The sequence below is a fragment of the Trichoderma reesei genome (assembly GCF_000167675.1).
Source record: "Trichoderma reesei QM6a unplaced genomic scaffold TRIREscaffold_22, whole genome shotgun sequence".
Lineage (NCBI taxonomy): Eukaryota > Fungi > Ascomycota > Sordariomycetes > Hypocreales > Hypocreaceae > Trichoderma > Trichoderma reesei.
The window spans coordinates 274,581-300,422 of NW_006711169.1; the positions used below are offsets into that span (position 1 = coordinate 274,581).

The following is a 25,842-nucleotide window of genomic DNA, read 5'->3' on the forward strand; positions in this document are numbered from 1 at the left end:
TTACTTCTACTGCTCTTCATCATCACCATCATGGGAAGATTTCTAGCAACCTCGTTCCATATCCACATCACTACTACCTTTGATTTTTATGGAAGAAGATAAGATCATACCTTTCGGGTGCTATGGCCATCCAATGCAGTCTTGTCTACTCATACGTCTTTCGAAGTATCCAAAATACAAGTCTAACCGTCTACTTTGTCCTTGAATGTACAACGTTTACACCATTGTAGCTAGCCACACCCCATCAAGTAGAAGGCACTGTATACTCATTCACATATGCCGCTCCAACTTGGAGAGAGCATAGACTATCGCTGCCACTCTCTCCGTATCATGCCATCTGAAAAACATCCACGGCGCCACGTACCGTCTATTACCCGCATCTTCCTTTTCCGAGATGTGCTCCAGAAGCTGGACCACACCCTCTTTTGTCTGCAGCCTTGCTCTCGTCTCCTCACCCAAGCTCCCAGTGTACTTGACATACTGCATAATTGCTGCCACAATACTCGCCATGATTGGCGTTGCCACCGAGCATCCCGAGGCCTGGACGCCCGCGTCTCCTATGTTGTACGGCACATTCTGTCCAAGGGTACCGTAGAGCAAGCCACCGGCCTTTTGTGGTCTGGGCTTGGGGCTGAACTTGTTGATGAATGCTCCTGTATGGTCCGTTCCGCGGACTGAGATGACCGTTTCATGGCTTGCTGGGAACAGCTCTTCAGAGTTTGCTCCGTCGTTATTGGCGGCTGCGAAGAAGACGACTTCGGTTTGACCTGCGTCTCTCCGCCCGCGGTTGGCGTCTGCAATTGCGTTTTCAATTTCTCGCACTTTGAAAGGGAAGCCAAACGACATGGTGATGATGTCGACTTTCCATTCTACAGCAGCGTGATTGATAGCCTAGTGAAATTCATCAGTGCCTACGAATATCTTCTCCTGTCTGCTCATCTCACCCTTGATATGTTTTGCGTAGATTCAAAGAGTCCCTTTTCGTGTTTTGCAACACGTCCGACAAAGATGTCAGCATGCAAGGCGACTCTAAGTAAAAGAGCCGTAAGTGCCGTTCCATGCTGCTTTACATCCTCGTCTATAGGTTCTGGGGAGCCATCTTGAAAATCATGCCAATGATGACATATTCGTCCCATAGCACCAGGTATGCCTGCAATGCAGGGTGCATCCAGATCGCAGCCGGTATCGAGAACAGCTACCCTGACATTCTCCACGTTCTGCGAGGTGCCTCTCAAACTCTCCAGACTCATGTTGACGCGGTCGAATTGTTTGAGCCATTGGACACTGTTTGCAATCTATTCTGGAGTTAGCATTCATGGATAATGACTTGGCTGCTCATCACATACGCTTCCATTAGATGCCAGAAGAATCGGCTCGGTCATTTCCATGGATGGGCGCGGAGGCTGTAACAGGGGCTGCATGACAACACCTTCGTCTCTGGCAATCTTTTCGCTGCGCACCGGTAGCCCACAACACTCTTTCTCTACAGAGATAGAGGTATTCAAAAGGATGGGGTTTTGGTAAGGGGGAATGTCCCGAAGTGTCTCTGTACTTGATGCTCGGATAGGCTTCCATGACTTGCTAAGCACCCGATCTCTTTGGTTCAGAGGATAGACTACCTTGATCAGTATCTCGGTCCGAAGCCTGCGGTAATAGTCCTCGCTATCCACCTCGCAAAGATCGGTGCAGATTTGCAGACAAGAGTCTATGATGTCCGGGAATGGATCCATATCCTCCAAGTACTGGTCCAAGTCTCCGTGCAATCGGGTAACTGCCATGTATAATGATTTTTCCCCGGTAATGTCGTCGATATCTTCGTCCAGGACTGCGACTTCTTTCTCCAATTCAAGCTCAATCAAAAGTGCTGCTAGAGCCAACACAAAGGGGTCTCCCGGTACCGGATCTTCGATGATGTCGAGCTCCTCCAATTTGGAGTCAAATTCACAGCTCAAGTATGCTTCAGGCACTGAGCCTTGGCCGGGAGTGACGTCCTGGTGCAGTCGAACCTGAATCGTACTGGCACTCCACGGGCTTCGCAGTAACGGGCTTCCGTAATAGTGTATGAGAGAAGTGGAAAGAAGCATGCCTAGTCTTCTCTTATCCTTCTTTTTGATCGTCCTGTAGTGGCTCAGTTTCTTCTGTCGTAATTCTTCCTCGTTTCGAAGAATCTCTCTGAGGCTTCTCGTAGGTGCTATTGTTTGTCCTTTGGACCGCGCTTTCAAGACTGAGCTTCTTGATAAGCCCTCCCCGTTAAAGTGCACTGATAGAATCTTTTTCATGCGGTAGGATCTCGTCAACTCGGAGCAAATCTCTCTGATAGATCTTTCTTGCGTCCCGCCATTTCGAGCATGGCCCATGCCAAATTCAACTTGCTGCCATAGCCGTTGGTTTCCGCAGATAGAAATCATCATCTCGAGCTCTTTCTCGGTAAACTCGGACAGACGCACATGGACATTGTGGCCCTTTGGATCTTTGGAGCATATCGTTTTCTTTACTTGTTCGAAAAGCCCTTCGAGGTCTGACGAGAGCTGTTCTACTTTGCATATCGCGGAAATATCTGGCTCGCCACCGTCTTTGAGGTCCTGCGAAATCGGAGCGCATATCCTTCCAGCGCTGCCTGACAAGACTCTTGAAAGTGTCTTGTTGACGCTATTTGCAATCATGGTTGTATTGCGCTGTGTTGGCCTTTTCCCGAACGAGATGTAGCGAGATCCGGATTGTGACTCTCCTCGGAGGATCTGGTCTCTGAGAGCAACAAGCCTAGGAAAGTCTGCTTCATTGCGGTCCTTGCAGCCCTCATTGGGCTCAGACAAGATCGATGCGTCGACAAGGATCTCAAACTGGCTGAGGATACTGTCGAGGCTGTCAACGCAAGCGTAGAAATCATCTTCGGAGAGGTCCTCTTCAGCAAAATTGCTGTCAACGATGATTGCGATCATTGAGATCTCGTGTCGCAGCAGAGTGATGCAGTTGTTGTCCTGGAGGGAGGCTCCTGAGTCTGCGGCTGGCAGGGCGTCGACAAAGGCGGGATGGATCGCCAGCAACAGCTCACTGCGTCCTACACTGTCCTGGGACAGACGCATCTTGCTGATTGAGGCTTGAAGGCTTTGACTGTGTCAATTTGTTCACGGAGAAGAGGAGAGCGCCGCCCTCCATCTATATCTGAGATGTTGCTGCGATCGATGCTGCTCAATGTTTTGGAGGGGTTGTTCAGAGACAGCGGAGTACCAGGCGTGTGCAGCAGGCCCTCGATATCTGATTGATCGGCTCATGCATCTGGTAATCCTTCTTGAGCCTCAGCCTCGCTACCCCGCTTGCTGCCTTTGCCTGTGCTCCTCCCGAGACTCTAGCATCTCCGCCTAATACATATAGGAAGATGTCTATGTAAAGATGGTCTCGTCTCAGCACGAGAGGACTTTGTATCAAGCAGTAACTGATTGCTCTGATCTATTTGAACGGTATCTCACCCTTGAGCCTGCTTCCTCTCGCCATGACTTCGCCGAGGACCTCTGGGGTCGGTTCAACCTCTGGGCCGCCTATACAGGGGCTCTTGCCGCCCCGAGAGAGTCGCTGGACGCACGTTTAGAAGGACAGGCAAATATCATGGCCATGGTTTCTGAGTTAATTAACATGATCCATGCCAATTTGGACTATGGTACGTTTATTTTTCCCATCTCAAATCTAATGCGATGAAGTTCTCAAGACATCTTTCTCCAGAGCTTACCAGGATGCGCGACGACGCGACAAGTCCCGACCACAATACAGAGGAGGGCTTACCATTGGACGTCGGATTAAAAGCCGTCGAAGAAGCACTGAAACGTCTGCATACGCTGGGATCGTTGATTCAGAAGATTGCGCTTAAAGATCAACAGCAGTGGCCGTCGGATCAGAGCCATTGCTACAAGATTTTCGTCAAACACAGATTTCCAAAAGCTAAGCAGTCACTCGTCGACCAGATCGGAAGATCCCTCTATGTCAGGGGGAAGTCGATGTTTTACCGGCAGCAACACAATAGACAGCTGGCAGTGAAAGGACTTTTGCGTTCTGTTCCGGCTCCGAAGAGTGAGAATATCACAAATTCATCTGATAAAGGGGAGTCGAATGCACCAGACGAGATCGAAAGCAACGAGTTCCACAGCAAGTCTCATACAATTTGGGAGAAAAGACATAGAGAAGTACTGAATAAGATCACGAAGAGGCCTGAGTCTGATGACTCTTCTGATGCTTCTGACTCCTCCAGCAACGGAGGATCCGATTCGGGAGGAAGTGCTTCGGACGAAAGCTTCGTATATCCGAAGGAGGCAGATGTAGAAGAGAGACAGCAGAACGATTTATGCCCTCTATGTTTCGAGCCTGTTGGCCTGTCTGATCTCTCAAGAAAAGCATTCCGGTACGTGGTACTTCGCTCGGCACACCTTGCGAGCATGGTGTCTAACTGGAACTTAGCGAGCATATGAGTCGGGATTTCCAGCCATACGTATGCATCTCTGAAGAGTGCAGAGACCCGCCTCGGTTCTTTGCTCACCTAGATGACTGGGAATCTCACATGCAAACAATGCACACCCCTGAATGGGCACGGAAAATACACACAATTACCTGGTACTGCGAGATTGACAGCTGCAGAGAGAGTGCTGCGAGGAAGGAGTTTGCCGATAAAGGAGAATTTATACAGCACTTCTCGACAAATCATCCAAGGAAACTCACCAAGACGCAAATTCTAGCAAAGACAAGGAGAAACAGAACAACTAAAACCAGGGATCTTCTCGTTTGTCCCCTCTGCGACTGTTGCCCTAGAGGCCTAGAGACATCCTCAGAAAACCCGCAAAGACAGCTGGCAGAGCATATTGCGAAGGACCTCAGACGCCTTATTTTTGCCTCGTATTCTTACTTGGATGATGAAGAGGTTGGGAGTATATCCATGAACACCTGCGTGTCGGGCGAATCGGGTGAAAGGAACCACAGGCTGTCTGAGGTGCCATCTGAAGAAGCTGAGGTTGCTACCCAGGAAAAGACGATCGAAGCCAACCCCAGCCCCCCCGAACTTGAGGAGCCAGTTATCTGGCCAACAAGCCTCTCTAGGGTATATCACTCACGCGACATGACGTTGGAACTATTTGCAGCGGCGCTGCAGCGGCCGCACTGGGAGAAGGCGTATAAGCGATACGATGGGATGATGGAGCAAGTCAACTCTCAAGAGCCGGACATGAGAGCTCTCGCAATCCGATCCCTACTGTGGGTCACATTTGCAAGGAGGCCCATGACGGGCCCGGAACTCCAACACGCCGTCATCGTGAAGGCTGGTGACAGGAGCCTTGATGGAAGGGAGTTGCCGACGGTTGATGAAATAATCGAAGCGTGTGGTGGATTTCTCGCAACCAATGCGGAGGATGGCTTTCTCCAGCTTGCCGATCCATGGATGAGCAGATGGCTCAGGGCAAACTGGCCCAACTGGCTGCGTGATACCCATGAAGGAATCACTGCTACCGTTTGCCTCACGTACTTGTTATTTGACGTCTTTGGCACCGGTTTCTGCACGTCAGATGATGGTTTCGAGAACAGATTACGGTCGTACCCCTTTTACAGCTATGCGGCGCACAACTGGATTCATCACAGTCGGAACGATTTACGAGGAAACCCTCTGATATGGGACTTTCTACAGAGCGAGGAGAAAGTCTCTGCATCATATCAGGCATTGATGGCTGAGAAGGGTTTCGACGGCTATAGTCAAGCGCCTCCGTCGCGCGTGACGGGACTACATCTGGCTGTTCACTTTGGACTAAAGCCGATAGTACGGGACTTACTCCAACACACGTTTGATCCGGACGTTACCGACAGCCGTGGAAGAACGCCTTTATCCTGGGCTGCCGAGGGCGATAAGCCGGGGATTGTTGTCACATTGCTGGAGCAGGGTGCTGATGTGATTAATTCTGAGAACAGGGGGGGTTTCGCACCTATCTCGTGGGCCGCGTGGAAGGGGCTCCGGAAAGTCATGGAACCGTTGTTACAATTCGGTGCAGACACTGATGCCAGAGACTCCAACCTCTATACACCGCTGATATTAGCCACGTGGAATGGGCATCGCGAAATCGTTGAGCTGCTGGTTGACAAGGGTGCCTACATCGACGCAGCAGACGTTTCCGGACGCACTCCACTGTTACTCGCTGCAAAGAATGGTTATCGCCAAATTGCCGAGCATCTTCTGGAACATGGTGCCAATATCGAGTCCAGAGACGACAACGGCAATTCGTCGCTTTCCTGGGCCGTCAAGATGGGACATCGGGCTGTTGTCGAGCTGTTGGTTGAATACGGCGCGGATGCCCAATCGGAAGATGATCGAGGACAAACGCCTCTTGCATGGGCGATTGAGAACGGCAGACAGGATATTGTCACACTACTACTTGACACAGAGGTCAAGGTTGACCTTGGCCATGGAGAGCAGTGTGACTCGCGAAAGCGTGGCAAGGACAGGCAATCCCAGTCTTCCGCCGACGAGGATACGACGCCGTCTTCGGATGAGGAGAGCGAAGAGGACGAAGAAGACACGAAAACGAAGTCTCGTGGCAAGGGAAAGGCGCCAGCAAGGGAATCACCCCTCAAGAAGCCACAGGCACCCCGATCGCTTGATCTGAGTAATTGGCGACGTCTGAGGCCGCGTGAATAGATATCAGTACTTATTTCAATCGCATGAGCTGAGGGGCCACGCCGAAAATAATAGGTACTGCAGCATTGTTTTTTTGCTTTGCACAATGTAATCCGTTGATCTGGGCAAATGGGCATGAGCATGTCTCGAACCATCATTCATTTGTTGACGACACTGAGAAGCCTGCCCGACTTGGCATTTCATTCATATTCAGGACATGATAACAAGACACACCCAAGAGTACAAAGCACGAACCATCAGTCGCGGCTCTTTTACATATGACTTATCTATTCAATTGCGAAGAGGATGACGGATAACAAACGACTGCATCGCGGAGCGTCTTCTGGATATGTGTTTCTGGTATCTGCCAGTGATAGTTCAATCAATCTAGGGTACCCAGGTATGGGTAACTATACGAGATTAGTTTTAGGCTCAAACCGTCCAAGATCTCCAGATCAGGATCTATTGACGAGCTACCGGATAGACTCCGTACGGCTTTCAACACGCTCCATGAGAGTCATTGGGCTAATTTATGTTTAATCGATATACTAGACAGTCTAGCAGAATATCCAAGAGCTTATTAGTAGACAACATAGCACCTCTTAACTGTACGCGGTAATATGCTTAGCCGCGTGAATCTAGCACGACTCCATTCCGCACTGTCCAAGATCTTGTTCAATTACATCATTGCGGCAGGTCGATCATTACCTCACTCAAGGCAACGGTGGATAATGAATCATCAAGTTTGTACATATGTATACGGGCTTGGGGGCAAGGAGATATATCGGAAAGTGGGATGCTGGGAATGATTCCAAACCATGGAGACACGATAGTATTGCAGTGCTAATCTGAGCAGAATTCCATCTCATCGCCATCTCGGCATCGCGAAGTGGGCGATCAATGTTTCTGCCGGCGCGAACTGAACTATAGACTTAGCAGCGATGAACCAAATGCAGACGAACCACTGACATTGTCCGAATTTTCAATCACCAAACAGATGTGGAATCCCGAAAACTGGGACCCCTTGTCCCTCTAACCCGGGCTGTTGATGTGCCAGTCAATTCACAAAGCCTGTATCACACATACCTTACCTGGAGCTACCAAGCTGTCGCGCCGTCGTTGACGTCAATCTAATATCACGACCAAGGCGTTGATGTAGGAGTGACGGCTTGCTGCACTAATCGCCACTCATCATGATCTCATGGTTGAAACCATGTACTGTAAGCGGTTGCCGTGCGCATGCCGTATATAAGGGCAGTTGCGAATGGCTTGCCCTCAAATAGAAAACTGCGTGAGAAGACTCGCAGCTCTCAGCAAACCCTTCCCATCAAGACAGCGTCGTGAGCAAGCATGTCGAACATCATTCCGCCGTCCGTGAAGCAAGCAGTCATGGGCCAGAGAGAGGCGAAAGCAGACCAGCTGGCGCAGCACATGGTCGAGCCGACCAAGGACAGCCGGATCACGTCTGATTTCGGCACCAAGCAGAACAACACGGACGACTGGCTGCGGATCGCTCGCGACGACCAGCTCGGCCCGTCGCTGCTGGAGGATCCCTTTGCACGCGAAAAGGTACCCTATGAGCTTCACCTTTGCGTCTCTTTCTTGAAAACCGATAACTAATCATCCCATATGCAGATTCACCGATTCGACCATGAGCGTATCCCCGAGCGTGTAGTCCACGCCCGAGGCACCGGAGCCTTTGGAACGTTCCGACTATACGAGTCCGCCGAAGACGTCACCTTTGCGCCTGTGCTCACCGACACATCCCGCGAGACTCCCGTCTTCGTCCGCTTCTCGACCGTCCTTGGAAGTCGCGGTTCGGCCGACACCGTCCGCGACGTGCGCGGCTTTGCCGTCAAGTTCTACACCCAGGAGGGCAACTGGGACATTGTAGGAAACAACATCCCCGTCTTCTTCATCCAGGACGCCATGAAGTTCCCGGACGTCATCCACGCCGGAAAGCCGGAGCCTCACAACGAAGTCCCCCAGGCGCAGTCGGCGCACAACAACTTCTGGGACTTTGTCCAGATGCACAGCGAGGCCACGCACATGTTCATGTGGGCCATGTCGGACCGCGCCATTCCTCGCTCATACCGCATGATGCAGGGCTTTGGCGTCAACACGTTTACCCTCATCAACAAGGCCGGGAAGCGCTCGTTTGTCAAGTTCCACTTCACCCCGGAGCTGGGAGTGCACTCGTTGGTGTGGGACGAGGCGTTGAAGCTCGCTGGCCAGGATCCTGATTTCCATCGCAAAGACCTGATGGAGGCTATCGACAACGGAGTGTACCCCAAGTGGAAGTTTGGTATCCAGGTCCTGGACGAGAGCCAGGAGCACGACTTTGACTTTGATATCCTTGATGCCACCAAGGTCTGGCCCGAGGATCTGGTTCCTGTTCGATATATCGGCGAGCTTGAGCTGAACAAGAACGTCGACGAGTTCTTCACCCAGACCGAGCAGGTTGCCTTCTGCACCAGCCACGTCGTGCCCGGCATCGGCTTCTCAGACGACCCCCTCCTGCAGGGCCGCAACTTTTCGTACTTTGACACCCAGCTCAGCCGCCTGGGCGTCAACTGGCAGGAGTTGCCCATCAACAAGCCCGTCTGCCCCGTCATGAACTTCAACCGCGACGGCGCGATGCGCCACACCATCTCCAAGGGCAAGGTCAACTACTGGCCCAACCGGTTCGAGGCCCAGCCCCCGGCCACGCACGCCGAGGGTGCCTACGTCGACTATCCGGCCAAGGTCGAAGGCATCAAGCAGCGGGGGAAGAGCGCCAAGTTCAAGGAGCACTACTCGCAGGCTCAGCTCTTCTTCAACTCGCTCTCCGAGGTTGAGAAGAACCACTTGCTGGCGGCCTTCTCATTCGAGCTCGACCACTGCGACGAGCCGGTGGTGTATGAGAGGCTCGTGAAGCGGCTGGCTGACATCGACCTCGGCCTGGCCCAGTCGGTGGGCAAGATGGTGGGCGGCGCCCTGCCGCAGCAAGCCGGACGACCAAACCACGGGAAGAAGGCAAAGGGTCTCAGCCAGCTGGAGTTTATGCCCGCGAAGCCCATGATTGCCTCAAGGCGAGTCGGCATCATCATCTCCGACGGATATGACCCCGTTGCCTACAACGCCATGTACGGAGCACTCACCGCAGCCAAGGCCGTTCCGCTGGTCATTGGCACGCGCCGCTCCGAGATCTTCCCCGACGGCGAAACTGCCGCCGGCAAGGGGGTCGTCCCTGACCACCACCTGGAGGGCCAGCGCAGCACAATGTTCGACGCCCTCTTCATTCCCGGCGGCGCCAAGGCCATCGCGGAGCTTTCCAAGAGCGGGCGAGCCCTGCACTACATCCGCGAGGCTTTCGGCCACCTCAAGCCCATTGGGGCCACGGGTGAGGGCGTGCTGTTGGTCGAGAAGGCCCTTCAGATGCCGGATCGGGTGGCTACCTCGAGCAACCACGAGGCCGTCGAGAGTTACGGTGTGGTTACACTGAAGAACGTCCACCCCGAGCATCTGAAGGAGATTGTGATTGTTGCCAAGGGGGCTTCAGGGTTCCTGGACAAATTTGCGTATGCGATTAGCACGCATCGCTGCTGGGACCGTGAGCTCGACGGGCTCAACAGCATGGTGGCGTACTGAGGGATATCGTTCACATCGTTGAACGAGGCGGACATGAGAAACGACTTGATATCTGTATTATTTACTTGTACATGTACGGCAGTCACTAATACCTGTCTCAATCAATGAAGATTGATGTAAATAAGCTTAATCAAACTGTCTAAAATATGTTTACATTTTAAGTCTTTGCTCCTGGTTTGTGCTAATAAATGCGTGAGGTGACATCGTCCGGGAATAGTGAGACGAAGTGGTATCACCAAGTGGAGGGACTCATTATTGTTCATGCACGTCCCATGTACAAGGCCTAAATCCGCCAGCTATTCCCCGTATGACCTGTCAATACTCGATACGATACAGTAGCTGTATGGACAAGCAAGTACTACTGGTATGGGTGTAACCCCAGCTGCTACAAACCCTGGGAAGCAGACTCTCACAACCTATTACTAGGTACTCTCGTTCGTTTTCTCAAAGTTTAGGGCATCTCGCATGAGAGCAAGACGTTGCCGGCATCGCCTCAGCTACTTATGATGCCATCTCATCAAGCCCATGAGACCACCTATGCACTGTCACAAGAGAACAAACTTCGCCTTTTGGAACCCGCAAAAACAGGGGAGATGCCCGTTGGTCTTTGCTTGTCTTTAATCCGCTTGATCTGTGTCCACAGGAACGGGGGAAAAAACAACTCGGGTTCGTATTTGCGGTGTGGCAGCTTCCAACAGGGGTATGGAAAATCGACCTTCCCACACGACGGGTTAATATCCACAAGCCGGCGAAATGGTAAATTTATAAATCGAGCATCATTCCCATCTGGGTGGATTTCAAACAAAAGAAAAGGAAGCGCATCGTGGAAAGGGTGCAAGGCTCGGATAAAGTCCTCTTCTCGCCATGGGCAACTCGAATTCCACCACCCTGCCGATCGAGTCGTGCATACAGAGCGTCTGCAACGGACGACTGGACTGCTACCATGTTCCGACGAGCAACCTGGACACGTCGTGGACCAAGCTGTACAATCTCGATCTTCCGCGGTATCCCAATATCATCGTTCGGCCAAGCAACACGACTGAGGTCTCTGCCGCTGTGAAGTGCGCGCATGTTAATGGGTACAAGGTCCAGGCTCGTTCTGGCGGACACTCTTATGGGTACGGAACAGAGGGTTTTCAGACACTGTTACCGTTCCGCTGTTCTGACATGCGATTGCAGCAACTTTGCGCAGGGGGCGGGCGACGAGAATGGCATGATGATCGACTTGGTCAACCTCCAGAGTTTCCAGATGGATAACACCACTTGGCAAGCGAGCATTGGATCAGGCTTCAGACTGGGTGGACTCGACAAGCTGCTGCATGCCAATGGCGGCCGGGCTATTGCTCATGGAACATGCCCTGGCGTCGGAGTCGGAGGGCACGCAACTGTGGTTCGTACTATACCACGCAACAGCCGAGCTGGTTATCCGCGCAGGATCAACTAACGAGTTTGAACAGGGAGGACTTGGGCCCATGTCGAGAATGTGGGGAGCCGCGCTCGATCACATACTCGAGGTCGAGGTTGTTACGGCAAATGGAACCGTGGTGCGGGCAAACGAAGGGCAGCATCCAGATCTGTTCTGGGCCATCCGGGGTGCCGGAGCCAGCTTCGGCATCGTGACGGAATTCGTCCTCAAGACGCACCCGGAGCCCGGCAGCGTTGTCGAGTACACCTACAGCTTCAGCTTTGGCGAGCAGAAGGACATGGCGCCGGTCTTTCAGCAGTGGCAGGAGCTGGTCTACGACCCGAACCTCGATCGACGATTCTCGACGCTATTCATCGCAGAGCCCTTAGGTGCTCTCATCACCGGCACCTTCTATGGCACCGAGGAAGAGTTTGACAAGACGGGCATCGCGAAGAGAATCCCCGTCGGCGGAGACGTAAAGCTGGCTCTAGTGGACTGGCTGGGTAGCTTGGCCCATATTGCCGAGACGACCGGTTTGTACCTGAGTGATCTCGCTACACCGTTCGCCAGCAAATCGTTGGCGTTTGATAAGAACGACAAGCTGGGCAAAGAGTCCATCGACGAGCTCTTCACTTACATGGACGACACGGACCCTGGAACCCTGCTGTGGTTCATCATCTTCAACTCCGAGGGCGGCGCCATGGCCGACACTGCATATAACGCAACCGCATACCCGCACCGCGACGCCATCATGATGTACCAGTCCTACGCCATCGGCATTCCGCAGCTGAGCCAGGGCACGAGGGAATTCGTCTCCGGCGTTCACGACAGGATCAAGAAGGCGGCGCCGCAGGCGAACACGACGTATGCTGGATACGTGGATGTGTCGTTGAGCAGAGAGGAGGCCGAGTGGACGTACTGGGGCGACAAGGTGCCAAGGCTGCAGGAGATTAAGAAGCTGTACGACGCGAACAATGTGTTTTTGAACCCTCAGAGCGTCGATTTGCCATGAGTCTGATCGGCGGCAGAGGGGTAGGTATATGAGCTGTGGTTCATTGTTTTCTCACGGCGCGAGCGGTCTTTGCGTTGCTGGATGGCGGCTGTCGAGGCGGGCTTTGGTCAACTGCAAGGTGTTGCTGTATAATTAAACTACCGAGGTAGGTAACTGAGTGCATACTGGTGCCTTGTGATAAGGTAAACTGTGAGCAGGAAGATGTGCAGTTGGTGGAGGATGGCGAGCCGGATAAATGCAGCAGGAGGTGTAGAATCTTGCCAGTCCGTCCGACAGGGCCATGCCTCGTCCACCCGTTGTTGCTAGCCCTCCGATACTGCTGCAATAGGGATGGAATTGCATTCAATGTTATCGTCAGAACCATGAGCCATATGATACATGTGAAGCACGTGGTGATCATCGAAGAGACAACTTTTCCGTGTCGAAATTGAAGTGACGAGATTGAAGTGACGAGATTGAAGTGATGGAAGTTGATAGGTGTGAAAGTACGTACCCTGATGGTTCGCAGATGAAGAATTGGAGGACCGCGGCAGGGGAGGAGGAATTGGGCAAGTACGCGCGCCCCGCCTTCCCCCAGTTAGGCGGTGGACACGGGTGGAGGCAACCGCGACCGCAGCTGTTGCATCTTGAGCAGCCATCACAAAGGTCTCAAAGCAACAAACAGCAGGAGCAGCTCTTGTTGGTGTTGATGTTATCAATCACGTCACTCGCCTACTCAAATTCTCTCTTGATTACCAGGGCTATTAATTTTGACACAATCCCCCCCTTGAGATTGATAACAATCACACTGCATCAGCTCTTGTGAATTACACAGTCAGACTCTCTGCTGAGCTTAGCTAATCGGCGCCCCGTCTCGTCCCCCTTCCCACTTCTCCACTACCCCGCGTTACTGCAGCTCCTCCTCCCTCCTCCTCCCTGTTGCTACCAAGACAGGCATCTAATCGTCAATTCATGCGCCAATCGGGGTTTCACCGTCCCTCACCAGCTCCCCAGCGGCCAGTCGCGGCACAAGTTGCCCGATTGCCCAGATAGGCGACTACAGGGGGTTTCGATAGCGATCACGAGGCGCCGGACGGGCATCACCGGACTTTGCGCGGAGGCGCCCTAGACAAATCGACAAACGGATTAGATAACGGTTTGAGCCGTGTGGGTAGCTCTCACAGACATTCTTGCATTTTTACTGCCCGACATGGCCTGCGCGCGCCCTTGGGTGCACATCTATTGCACTTGTAAGGCGTAGTCAGGCCTTCCAAGGTTCTGATACCCGCATGGGGTCGTCTTGCTGCATAACCTCCATTGGCAGATACTCCGGCCGCTGCTGGCTGTCGCTCGAAAGACTACTTACATGCAGGCCGCCTCGCATCTGCATCAGGATCTTCTCCATCTCTGGCATCTTTGACTGGACAGCCGGACCTTTTCTGTCCTTCTTTTCATTCTCATCTCTGTTCACGTCTTTCTCCTTTGCCCCCGTCAAGCCTCCTCCGCCTTCCAGCCACCACTCCAGCATCCCACGCCAAGGCAACTCTCATCCCACGTTTGTCTTCATACAGCCAAACACGTTACAGCTGATACCACCCACCCGACGACTCGTGCAGACGGTCCAAGTAAGTGTCTGGATACCGCATACAGATATCAAATCTGCTTTTCCTCCATCACACTTCCTTATGTCATCACTCGCGGATATGTCCCGGCTTCCACCAACCATGCCTTACGCCATGTCTATCCGAGGCCGATTCCGAACAGTCTCAGCCGCCCCCTCCGCAGTCCCCCTCGCAAGCCACTTCCCCTCAACCCATGACCCAAACTGATCGCCATTGCACCATTCCCCTACGCCGTTTCCGCCCTTTGATATTTCAAATAGCCATCACCTTCACTTAGTGCGCTCCATGCAACTAACTTCCCCGAAGCAGCTGTCCAATCGCGAGGCGGAATGAGTCTCCTGCAGCGTTCGGGGGCATCTCTGCCGGCTCTCTGGAGACGCCGTCCTGCGGTGCCGGTCATCGGGGCCGTAGCTTCAAAACACAGCACTTACACCCAGCCGCCCTCTCGGCTACGGAAATACTCTACATCAAGCCTCACAATCCCGAACACCGCATCAGCCCGAGGGCGCAGTCTCATTGATAAAAGGGCAATTCCCTCCACTGCCATTGTGAGCAGCAATAGACAAGCATCCACCGCAGCCATGGAAAAGCCAGACTACCAGAACATGTACACGGCCTCTTCGGCCTTCTTCGAGGCGCTGTGGGAGGCCGGTGTCACTCACTGCTTTGTGAACTTGGGGTCGGACCACCCGAGCATCATTGAAGCCATGGTCAAGGGTGCTCGTGAACGCAAGGGCAACTTTCCACGAATGATTACCTGTCCAAACGAGGTATGTCTTTCCCATGGTTTGTCACCACATCCCTTTGGATGTGGATCGTTACATCATGTCATCCTGCACAGATTGTTCTGTATGTGTGCGAGTGCTTACCATGGCTTCAGATGGTTGCCATGTCCATGGCAGACGGCTATGCTCGATTGACTGGCAAGCCTCAATGCGTCATTGTCCACGTTGATGTTGGCACACAAGGCCTTGGAGCGGCTGTGCACAACGCCGCCTGTGGTCGTGCCCCGGTACTGGTCTTTGCTGGTCTTTCGCCATTCACTCTTGAAGGTGAGCACCGCGGCAGCCGTACCGAGTACATCCACTGGATTCAGGATGTCCCCGACCAGAAGCAGATCGTTGCCCAGTACTGCCGCTACACTGGCGAGATCAAAACGGGTGCCAACGTCAAGCAGCTGGTCAACCGTGCGCTGCAATGGGCCAAATCAGGGCCTCAAGGGCCGGTATATCTGTACGGCGCTCGAGAGGTTATGGAGCAGGAGATTAAGCCCTACCAGCTGAGACAGAGCGACTGGGACCCCGTGAAGCTTGGCAGTTTACCCAAGCCGGCGGTCGACACGATAGCAGATGCTCTTGCCGGTGCCAAACGCCCCATGGTTCTGACGGGTTACGGCGGCAGAAACCACGAGTTCCCCAGAGCCTTGGTAGAGCTCGCCAACCTTGTTCCCAACCTGAGGGTAGTAGACTGTGGAGGCAGCGACATGTGTTTCCCATTCGACCACCCCGCTTCGCTCGGCCTCAACTACGGAGGTGAAAAGTCCATCGCTGACGCCGATGTCATTCTCGTCATCGATGCCGACGTACCCTGGATTCCCACTCATGTCAAGCCGAATCCCGATGCCAAGGTGTTCCACATTGACCTCGATCCGCTCAAGCAGCAAATGCCCGTCTTCTACATTGAGTCTCAGGCCACCTACCGTGCCGACAGCCAGCTAGCTATTGAGCAGCTGACCGAGGCTCTCAAGTCCGGTGAGCACGCCAAGAAGCTGCAGGCCCAGGACGTTGCGCAGATTGCCGAGAAGCGGAAACAGGAGCATGAAGCTCGTCTTGCCAAGATTGCCAAGGCAGCTGAGCCTCTGGCCGACGACAGCTTTGGAACCGGCTATCTGTGCAGGCAGGTCAAGAAACTGGTTCCCGAGGACACCTTGTGGGCCATTGAGGCCGTGACCAATACCGTCTTTGTGTACGACAACATCCAGCCGTCGACTCCCGGATCATGGATCAACTGCGGCGGCGGTGGTCTCGGCTGGTCTGGCGGTGGTGCGCTGGGCATGAAGCTGGCCACTGATGCGGAGAATGGAGGCAAGAACAAGGGCAAGTTTGTCGTCCAGATTGTGGGCGACGGCACCTATCTATTTACTGTCCCCGGAAGCGTGTACTGGATTTCGAAACGCTACAACATTCCCATCCTGACCATTGTGCTCAACAACAAGGGTAAGTGTTCATGAAAGCTTGTATAGCATGTCGCGTTGAATGATGACTGATATCTGTGTGACCGTTTAGGATGGAACGCTCCTCGACGGTCACTGCTGCTGGTCCATCCCGAGGGACTGGGCTCTCAGGCGAGCAACGAGGAGATCAACATTTCGTTTGACCCGTCACCGGACTACTCGGGCATTGCCAAGGCTGCTGCCGACGGCGACATTTTCGCTGCCCGAGTGAGCGAGAGGTCCGAGCTGGAGGACGTGCTGAAGAAGGCCATTGCGCACGTCGAGAACGGCCAGTCGGCGGTGGTGGATGTCAAGGTTGCGTCGGGATGCTGAGGTATGATGGCAGGCAGATGGACTATGAGACGATGGGACGATGGGATTGAGTGGTACATGCCGGATAGAGTAGAGGCCAGTAAGAATTGCTGCATTGCCTAAGATTTGTAGAACGGATTGAACGATTTCGAACCACGCGGCTCGTGGCCCCCATGGTCGTATGTTGAACATGTCACATTGTCGAATGACACTGAAGCAGGGAGACTTTGTGTGATGCACAAGCCAAGCAAACATGGAGAAAGATGCCACAGAGTTTATTTTTAGGAGCAATTATGAAAGCGAATGGGTACTCGGGCTCAGTCTAGGTAGCTCCAGCTTCGACTGCCTCATCACAGCTCGTCTGTTCACATGTCAGTGACTATATCAAACCGTCACTCCTGCGAACGATACGCCACATTTACGTGTAATATCTGGCGCCTGGTTTGCATTAAGCGAACAATGGGATTCAGCCACGTCGGTGTCTATTAGGTAGGGCGCCGTTACCGCTTGATTCGCTGACTTGGCCTATTTTTGTATATCCTGCGTCCGAGGGACATGTAGGTAAGGTAGGTAAGGTATGTACCAATGTGTGGGCATCTTACTGCGTCATGCACCAGGAATTGACCTATGAGAAATTGGTTGACGTTGTCGGGAATGCTGATGATTGGCGATTCTCCTTGCTATCTTATGGGATGGGAGGTGTGTATGGCGGAGGGGACATGATATCTGCTGGCAACCTGCTTGGAATCATCCCACCTTTATGGTAAATGTGTGGTAGTGTACGGATGTAGGAGTTATGAGGCTGTAAGAGGAAAAAAAGGGCACTCCGCGTCTCCGCATTGCGTACCTTTTGAGGAGGGGTGGAAATCGTCGATTCGCTAGGGAGGGTGAGATTCTTAGACCGCTTGGGGGCTGGATGCCATGGCAGAGACGATGCATGAGAGGTGCATGGCGAAGGTGCTTGTTTGGACAAAAGGTGGTGGTGGTGGATGAAATCTTGCATTGGCGTGGGTTATGTATTGGTGGTGGTGGTGGTGGTGGTGGTGGTGGTGGTGGGGAGGAGAAAGGCTGCAATCATAAGCTTGGTCGCTTGGCCACTTCAAGTGAGAGTGAGTCTGTGATGCACTTGTTTCAGTCAGCTTGCAGAACATTGTTCATTGATGCCGCTATCTGGAGGAACGCAGAGCCCAGAATGCCTCAGATGGTCTTGGCCGTGATTCAGTATGCGGGATAGTACTCGTAGTCAGTTGTCAAGTGGGGGGAACCTCCTCTGTGGCGTCTGGGTTTTGGCCAGAACAAGTAATGATCTAGGCTCGTGATGCTTTTCTACCTACCTAGTCATATGCCAGCAAAAAAAGAAAGACAAAACAGAAAAAAATAGGGGTCTTTTCAAAGAGAGGAAAGAAGGTGGAAAACAGAGGGTCTGGTCTGGGTAATACTAAGACTAAAAGTAAAGGGTCCAAATGATCGGCCGTCAAAGAGCTGTTTTGGGCGTGGATGGGGAGCATCACGTTGCATGCAGGAGTCAGTTAATAGACAGATACTAGGTAGGTACTAGAGCAGGTAATGCTAATGCAGATGCATGCACAAGTAGGTATCAACGGAACAAGAAGGAAGAAGAAGAAATCACAAGCAAAGCAGAGGGTGGCATGACGAGATGCTGATTGAATGGTGGGAGCTGGACGCCGGATCTCGATACGACAAAAGCCACAGATGAAGGCGAAATTCAATTGCTTCAAACAGTACAGTACTGCCTTACATATAGGTAGATAGTCATCAATGTCCCCTCCGCTCGAGTCGCAGTCAATCACACGTGGCGACAGAGGGCAAATTTAGGCGCCGGCTGGTCCCTGAAGGCAAATACGCTCCAGTCATTTTGCCTCAACTCTCTCGCCTCTTTTCTTCTCCTCCTGTCCATATGTCGATGAACGCCTAGAAAGACGAACAGAAGAGAGAGAGAGAGAAGAGAGAGAGAAAAGAAGATCAAGTTGCTCGACCTGACTGGACGCTTGGTCCACCCAATGCTCGAGTCGTGAGTTGGCGCCCCCCACGGCTCTTTTTTGACCTCCCCCTTCTCCTTCGTCGGATCTTTTATTTATTTTTAATTTGGTTTTACTGTTTCGGCGGCTGCAGAGCCTGGCTGATCACGCGCTCACTCGGTCCAGAGCGGGAAGGACTTTTATTGGCCATTTTCTTTTTAATCTTCTATTTTCATCTGCACCTGCATTCAGGGTAATACATACCGGTGTGTGTGTCTCTTGTCGAGACGGCGCTTCCCGATAGAATCCGTTTGCGGCAGCGGAGACTTTTCATCGCGCGTGGCGACGACAGGGAACAGCAGCCCGAGAGCAGCGAGAGAGGGACGAATCACGGGGAGAGGAAACAACTGAAAGAAGCTCGAGAAGAAAGTAGAGCAGAAGAAGAAGAAGAAGAGGACCAGCAGAGACTACCCTTGACTCACCGCAAGCATCCCCGAGGGATCATGAGAGCGGCCCAGTCCCAGCGCACCCACGCCTTGCATCGACCGAGGCGCCTCCACGACTGCGTCTCTTGACACCGACGAGCCCTTCAAGACGACAGAAATCAACTCCACGAGGGCTTCAGCTAGAGCCACATACCCATTTGGTGAAGCGAAACCACACAAGCGACCATCGCCCAAGGCAGCGAACCAAGTCGCCGACGCGCGCGAAGCCTCCACGCGTGTGACTCGACCCGAGCCTAATACCTCGAACCGCGACGCGCGCGCACATTCTTGCCGCTCGTTCAAACTGCGAGAGTCACCAAAAAACCAAAGCACAGCCAACTGCGCAGACGAGAGAAGGGAACGGTGAAGCCAGGGCGAGGCGAACCAAACAGCCAATCCCGCGCCATGTCGTCCTCTGCCGCAACCGAGACGCAGCAAGTCGAGGCCACTGCGCCGATCCAGCTGCAGCAGCAGGATCAACAGCCACAGAAGCCAGAAGAAGCCTCGTCCCTCGAGCCCAGTCCCGTCCACGATCCTCCGCCTCCGCCCGTGCCCTCGTCCGACCCGCGGCTCTCCATCGACCACGACCGAAGTCCACCGACCGCGACGACCGACAGCACCAGCAACGATGAGTACGACCTGTTCAAGCTCAAGCCCGCCGAGGCCCTGCAGCTGCTCAGCGCCGGCGTCGAGCTGCTGGTTCGCATCACCGGCGACGTCCCGCCCACTCCTCCCCCGAAGACGCCCACGGATCCCCAGATGAGCAATATGCAGGCTGAGAAGGAGAACATTGCGCGGTCGCACTCGGAGAAGAGCCTCGCGCGGCTACGGGCCCAGGCCCTCAGGGAAGAGCAGGAAGAAAAGCTCAGGAAGCAGCGCCAGCAGCAGCAGCAGCAGCTCCAAGAAAAGCAGCAGAAACACGCCCACAGGAGCGGTGGCTCGTCGGTAGGCAGAACAAGCAAGCTCCAGGCGTACAGCGCGTCCATGTCAGCACAGCTGATAGCCCAGCAGGACGCCTATGTGCAGTCCATTGACGGCGTGCGGCTAAAGCACGACGCCCTGCGACGCGCGAATCCCTCGTCCTCGGCCCCGAATCTGCATCCTCCCGAGCCGTACATTGTCGTCGGGGCAGACTCGCAGCCCCTGAACCTCCAGCACGGCGCCATCACGCGCAAGTTCTATAGCAAAAACGAACCCCCGATCTCGGTCAACCAGTATCTGCAGCGACTACACCAGTTCTGCCCGATGAGCACGGCCGTCTATCTCGCCACGTCATTATACATCCACCGCCTCGCTGTCGAAGAGCGTGCTATCCCGGTAACGAGACGAAACGCGCACCGGTTGGTGCTCGCAGGCTTGCGCGTGGCCATGAAGGCGCTCGAGGACCTTTCGTACCCGCACACAAAGATCGCCAAGGTCGGCGGCGTGAGCGAGGTCGAACTGGCGAGGCTGGAAATCAGCTTCTGCTTCCTTGCGGGGTTCGAGCTCGTTGTGAGCGCAGAGCGGCTGAAGAAGCATTGGGCGGTATTAAGGGAGGGCAAAATCCAGCGCATGGTCGATGGGATCGAGGTTCCGCTGCTGAAGCTGGATAGGAAGAAGAAGATGTCTCGCGAAGTCCATCAGTTGATGCAGTGATCTGATGCTGGACGACACGGGGCATGATACACATGTTAGGAGGGACAAGGTGGCGGCAAATCTGCAATTTTCCTTTTTACGACTCACAAGATCCGAGTATCGGCATTTCATCATGGCCTTTCAACTTCTCTTCTCACATCATATCTTTCGCTGGTAACTGGCATTTGGCATTTGGTATTCAGTGGGCATGGACAGGTGGACGAAATGGTACAATCGGTATTTTCTCGTTTTCTGGCTGGACGACTGCATCAGCCGATACTATGTCGGGAAGTAACGTGCCTTGTTGAATGATTGGGAGCGTTATATCCTTGTTTTTATGCACAGAGATACCCAGATGGGAGCTATTCCGCAGCAATAGGTGAATGACACAAAGCATCTCTACCACTGCCTGCGCCTTATTTGAGCTTGTTCAAGGTCGGGCACACAATCCTCTCGGCAATTTTCAATTACAGAGAGAGAGTCCTTCAACACGATGAATCTGAGTTGCCGGTCCGAGATGAGGCTGGCCGAGGGTACCTTTTCAGCTGCTGATCCTGCGACAATGTTCGTGAGCCATCGGACAAACAAAACCCAATTTCTATAACTTCTCAGCTCCCCTCTTCCCCTGCCGATGAGGCATCGAAATCCCATCCTGATACCCGCTCGCAACGTGTTTCCCCTCCGGACTCCATATCCTGCTCTCCAACACCGCTCTCCCAGCACTCATCCGCGGCCAGCACACCTCCTGGATCCACCATCCGTCCTTCATCACCGCCTCCTCCGCGTTGACATGCACAAGGAACATGTAGCTCAGGCTCGCCGCAACACCCAGGTTATAGCCCCATCCAAGGTGATTCCCTATTGTGAGGAGTCCGTTCCGGTCAGCTTCGAATGCGTGGCAGAGGATATGCGCGTTTGCGTCTTCCGGGGGAACAGGCTTGTGCAGCTTATACAGAAGTAATTCACGGCGTTCAGGGATAGGCTTGTCGGCGTTCCAGGAAGACATGTCTACCTTGTACATGTCCACGATGGGGAACGCGCCGTGGCCCTCATTCGGAAACAGATCATTGAGGATGTCCAAGTCTAGCTGGGGACTCGCCTCCCACTCGTCGGGTCTTCTCTGCGAAAGGATGTGCGCAAAACGCTCTTGCGCAGAGGTCAGTTGCTGGTCGGCAAAGTTTGACACGGGACGCTTGAACGTGACGTGGCAGCTGAAGCAGATGGGACCGAGAGGGAGGTTTGCGTCGGACAGGGGAAAGGGGCCTGAGGGGGTTGCTGAGGGGTGTTTTGGTTGGCGGACTGTGACGAGGAGCGTTTGAAAGGAGCGGCCGGATGAGAGCTTGGATATGGAGTAGATGAAGGGCCGGTCTACGTATCCTCCGTATGTGAATACGCCTTGTATTGACTGATTCTCTCCTCACATCAACCCTTGTTCATTCATGTGATACAGCAGAGCAGACTCACATGGATCCCAAACTTGCTCCCGTTAGTATCTTGCGTTTTATTTGTCGCCGCCTCCTCCTCCTCTGCTTCCACGATTCGAGCAGCAGCCAGCGGCGCCTGGACGTAAACATTCCCTCCATACGCCTTTGGGTTATAGAATCTCTTCGCCTCCTTGGGGACGTCTGCCCTGTCCCACGGGAGCTCTGCGCCGGGCTGCCATGCTGGTCGATGGCTCATGAAGCGATGCGTGTCGCTGGAGTTGCCGCTGTCGTCGGGGAGGCGAGACATTTCCATGGCTTCGAGGAACCCGAGTCTTGGGGCTTTTCCTGCACCACCGGCTGGCGACATTTGAGGGGAAGGAGAGGAGTGGTGATATACTCTGTTGGATTTGGGATATTGAGCGACAGAAGCGTTGAAACACCATCAGTACCTGCTGTGTAAGAACCTATATCGACTGCCACGGCATGCTCATCAGAGTGTAAGACTTTTGACTTGCCGAGGCCCAGCATATCTAGTGTGTCCAACTACTGAGCGCTTGTCTCCCATAAGAAGGATGCAGGAGGGATAAGCAATGGGAAACGTAAGCGGCAGCTCTGCTTGCCGGCCCATGTGAGAGTGAGAGTTCGCTCAATGTTTAGCCTCATGTCGAACGGCTTCTCCACATTCTCCGCTCAAAGCGCCCGTTTTGGTCCTGGTTATGCTTCTCACTTGTTCACACGGGTTGACACTGTGGCTGCATCTCTCATTCCATATGTGTCAGATGAGGGGACTAGGTATATCATGGAGACCGGTGATCAACATCGAAGGCGAACATAAAGGGTTGCGTTTAAGGAATGGATAAATACACATTTTCTGTACGAGTCGGGACAGCATCTAACGACACCCTACTATCAGGGAGTCCATATGGAAAATGTCTGTTGGCTCTTCTTTCGAGAAACAATGATCTGACATAGTAGCTTCCTCGGTCGTATGGGACGTTCATTCGCACGGTCGAGGCTGACATGATCGAGAGTTCGCAACTACATACTATGCCAAGCATCCTCCGGGCAGGATAATGCTGCATGTCTGACACGCCATGATGATAAAGTGCTGGAAAACAGCTCTTTGAAGTAACTACCGTGAGGTTGCAAGCATCATATCGCGCAATTTCGGATGTGAGAACTGGTCAATGTGACCAGATTGTCCGAAACTTCAGGTAGACAGGCAAGTGCAGGTAGGTGGTAAGGAACGGATGTGTGGGAACGGTCTACTCGATGCCACACATGGTCACAAGTTATATAAGACATACATACCTGAGGAGACATGTCACTGGATATGTCAAATGTCTGCGTATATATATATATGTATGTGTGTGTGTGTGTGTGTGTGTGCGTCTGTGTATCTCTGAAGATATATCGTGAGATTTGATATCAGTCAACCAAGATCACACGCCTTGTCAAACCGAGTCCTCGTCCTAGAATGTCTTTCGTTGCGTTGCTAGTCTTGTTGAACCACAGGGTGACTCCAGTCCGGTCCGTCTCTGCGGACCTCAGTCAATGTATAAGAAGGCCCTGCCCCCTACATCTGTATTCACTCTCTCACTTTAACAAGTCTAGGGTACAGATGACATTACCTGAAGATGATAAAATGGGAAAAGGAATCACAAGTGACAAGATTTACTTTTTAAAGATGCGCGCAAGGAGGTGGCAGAAATATGAATTGCACTGAAAGATGTCTACATTTCTGCAGAATAAAATGAAAGGATACCCGCATTTTGCTTCCATTTGCGTAGAAAGCAGTGAGGGCGGGAGTTTGCGTGCCTTAGGTGGGATCCGAGGATGCGTCTTCAGGGGTGCAAATCATGAAACAAAATACTTTTAATGCCCTTTTGCCTCCTTGGGTGTTTTTGCCAAACTTAGAGGGTAGTGGCCCCCTTTCTTTGGGAATATTGCGCGAGGCGCTTCTTTCCGGATTGTTGACGCCAATGCTACTTCCAGGGGCAGAGATCGGGGCCGGAATAGCCCGTTGATAGATTGCAGAGAGGCTTCAAACTCATGTCAGGACGAAATGTCCGTTACTCTAGAGTTACCTTTACTGAATCGGGCGGTTTCGATTGATCCAGCTCTTTTCTGACGTATGTTGTCCGTTGCGTGTCGGGTCCGTATATTTATAAAGTCTTTTGCAATCTGTCTGCAAACTGATTACTGCCCTGTCATATCTTTCTGATTCCTTTAGAGTCTTATTATTGTAACTGGACTGGACCTTATCTTCAGCCATTGCCGAGATCAAGTACTGTGGCTTTTTTAAAACGAACGAATGTCCTGAACAATTCGGCTAGGCGATCGACTATGAGCTTCATTGAAGCCTTCTTAAGCCCAGTTCGGGCCGACTAGATTGGTGCTCAGTTTCCATGGAGCATATATATGGTCTTGCCTCACCAATCCTGACTCCGCAGACAAAGACCGCCAAGCATCATCAAGACGTTCACAATCCTATTGCCATCACACTTTGACGGCATCAAGACAAGACGAAAATCCTCAAGCCAATTTCACTCTCTATATGTTCCTTGTCTCTCTTTGGGTCAGTTAGAATTAAGGCAGGCGAGTTCGCGATGCAGTGAGTGTCTGAACCCTTGATCTGCTCTGGCTTCACAAGCTGATAATCACCAGTGATGCCTCAATCTTCGCCCCTCTCTTTATCCTCACAAAGTGCCTCCTGTACTACATGGCCGCGTCGACAGGAGTGTACATCACAGCCTTCTTCATTGCTTTCCTCTGGCATCACACTGGCCTGCTGTTCGTGACCTTTACTCGCCCGCCAGGAGAACGATGGCAACATTATGAGGGTGGCTTCATCCCTGTTTTGGGGCGTTCTTTCGGGTCTCTGGTATGTAAAGATTGTGAAAAAGAAGGTGAGGGCAATGATGAACTGGAAATGGCCACGAATTATGTCTGGTCATGAAGGCGGTCTGGGACAGACGATTGATTGTTCTGGATGGCGCCGGGCTCCATGAGTGTCCTAGTCCCGCAGCTTGGAGTTTGCGAAGCTTCTTCCATAGGCTCTGTGGTATTTGTTCGACTAATTTCTATGTTGAGAAGAATACCTTGCATGTTGAATCCCCCATGTTATCGGGGACGTATAGAAATAGCTATTGTTGTGCACTTATGTATACGCTGGCTGCCATGATCATGTCCCCTACAAACAACAACGATAGTGGGATTTGTCTAAACACTCTTGAAACAAGAATTAGCTACATTACTTTTTATAATTCGTTTCCTGTGGTCAATTTCCAATACCTTCGAATGAACATGGGTTTTGGAGTGACAAAGGGTCGTGCCATTATCTTAGCGGTCCAGCACGTTGAGCCAGCATCCGAGGCTGTCTCATTGTGACTACTAGGGAGTGGCTACCAGCACCCCAACTGGGCTATTCGGCATCCCAGGTTCATATATGCAGGGTTGAGATGCTGGTCAGGGTTCTACTTTCAGATACTCTACTCAAACGAAGCATATGTAAAGTCCAAGAAGCAA

The 25,842-nt window shown here is 52.7% G+C and overlaps 7 protein-coding genes across 7 annotated transcripts; 5 read left to right on the forward strand and 2 right to left on the reverse strand.

Annotated features, from left to right (window-relative positions):
- Nucleotides 1–6: 6 nt before the first annotated feature.
- Nucleotides 7–3,083, reverse strand: TRIREDRAFT_72321 (serine protease; the record flags this gene model as incomplete). Its single annotated transcript, XM_006968319.1, has 5 exons — nucleotides 7–42; nucleotides 111–120; nucleotides 365–891; nucleotides 945–1,295; nucleotides 1,347–3,083. The coding sequence occupies 5 exons, from the start codon at nucleotides 3,081–3,083 to the stop codon at nucleotides 7–9; spliced, it is 2,661 nt and encodes an 886-aa protein (XP_006968381.1).
- Nucleotides 3,084–5,815: 2,732 nt separating this feature from the next.
- Nucleotides 5,816–6,361, forward strand: TRIREDRAFT_32716 (uncharacterized protein; the record flags this gene model as incomplete). The annotated part of the gene is made up of 2 exons (XM_006968216.1): nucleotides 5,816–5,917; nucleotides 6,110–6,361. Coding segments are annotated over 2 exons (354 nt in total), but the record flags the coding sequence as incomplete, so codon positions are not given.
- A 1,668-nt stretch (nucleotides 6,362–8,029) lies between these two features.
- TRIREDRAFT_67538 (catalase) lies at nucleotides 8,030–10,270 on the forward strand (the record flags this gene model as incomplete). Its single annotated transcript, XM_006968252.1, has 2 exons — nucleotides 8,030–8,209; nucleotides 8,276–10,270. The coding sequence occupies 2 exons, from the start codon at nucleotides 8,030–8,032 to the stop codon at nucleotides 10,268–10,270; spliced, it is 2,175 nt and encodes a 724-aa protein (XP_006968314.1).
- An 864-nt stretch (nucleotides 10,271–11,134) lies between these two features.
- Nucleotides 11,135–12,687, forward strand: TRIREDRAFT_5345 (uncharacterized protein; the record flags this gene model as incomplete). Its single annotated transcript, XM_006968202.1, has 3 exons — nucleotides 11,135–11,388; nucleotides 11,513–11,660; nucleotides 11,728–12,687. The coding sequence occupies 3 exons, from the start codon at nucleotides 11,135–11,137 to the stop codon at nucleotides 12,685–12,687; spliced, it is 1,362 nt and encodes a 453-aa protein (XP_006968264.1).
- A 2,206-nt stretch (nucleotides 12,688–14,893) lies between these two features.
- Nucleotides 14,894–16,833, forward strand: TRIREDRAFT_67639 (thiamine pyrophosphate-requiring enzyme; the record flags this gene model as incomplete). The annotated part of the gene is made up of 3 exons (XM_006968253.1): nucleotides 14,894–15,058; nucleotides 15,169–16,504; nucleotides 16,574–16,833. 3 exons carry the CDS (start codon nucleotides 14,894–14,896, stop codon nucleotides 16,831–16,833), a joined length of 1,761 nt encoding a protein of 586 aa, XP_006968315.1.
- Nucleotides 16,834–19,816: 2,983 nt separating this feature from the next.
- On the forward strand, nucleotides 19,817–20,863 carry TRIREDRAFT_40918 (uncharacterized protein; the record flags this gene model as incomplete). The annotated part of the gene is made up of 2 exons (XM_006968221.1): nucleotides 19,817–20,221; nucleotides 20,303–20,863. Coding segments are annotated over 2 exons (966 nt in total), but the record flags the coding sequence as incomplete, so codon positions are not given.
- A 625-nt stretch (nucleotides 20,864–21,488) lies between these two features.
- Nucleotides 21,489–22,681, reverse strand: TRIREDRAFT_5347 (uncharacterized protein; the record flags this gene model as incomplete). Its single annotated transcript, XM_006968203.1, has 2 exons — nucleotides 21,489–22,295; nucleotides 22,355–22,681. 2 exons carry the CDS (start codon nucleotides 22,679–22,681, stop codon nucleotides 21,489–21,491), a joined length of 1,134 nt encoding a protein of 377 aa, XP_006968265.1.
- Between the last annotated feature and the right edge of the window lie 3,161 nt (nucleotides 22,682–25,842).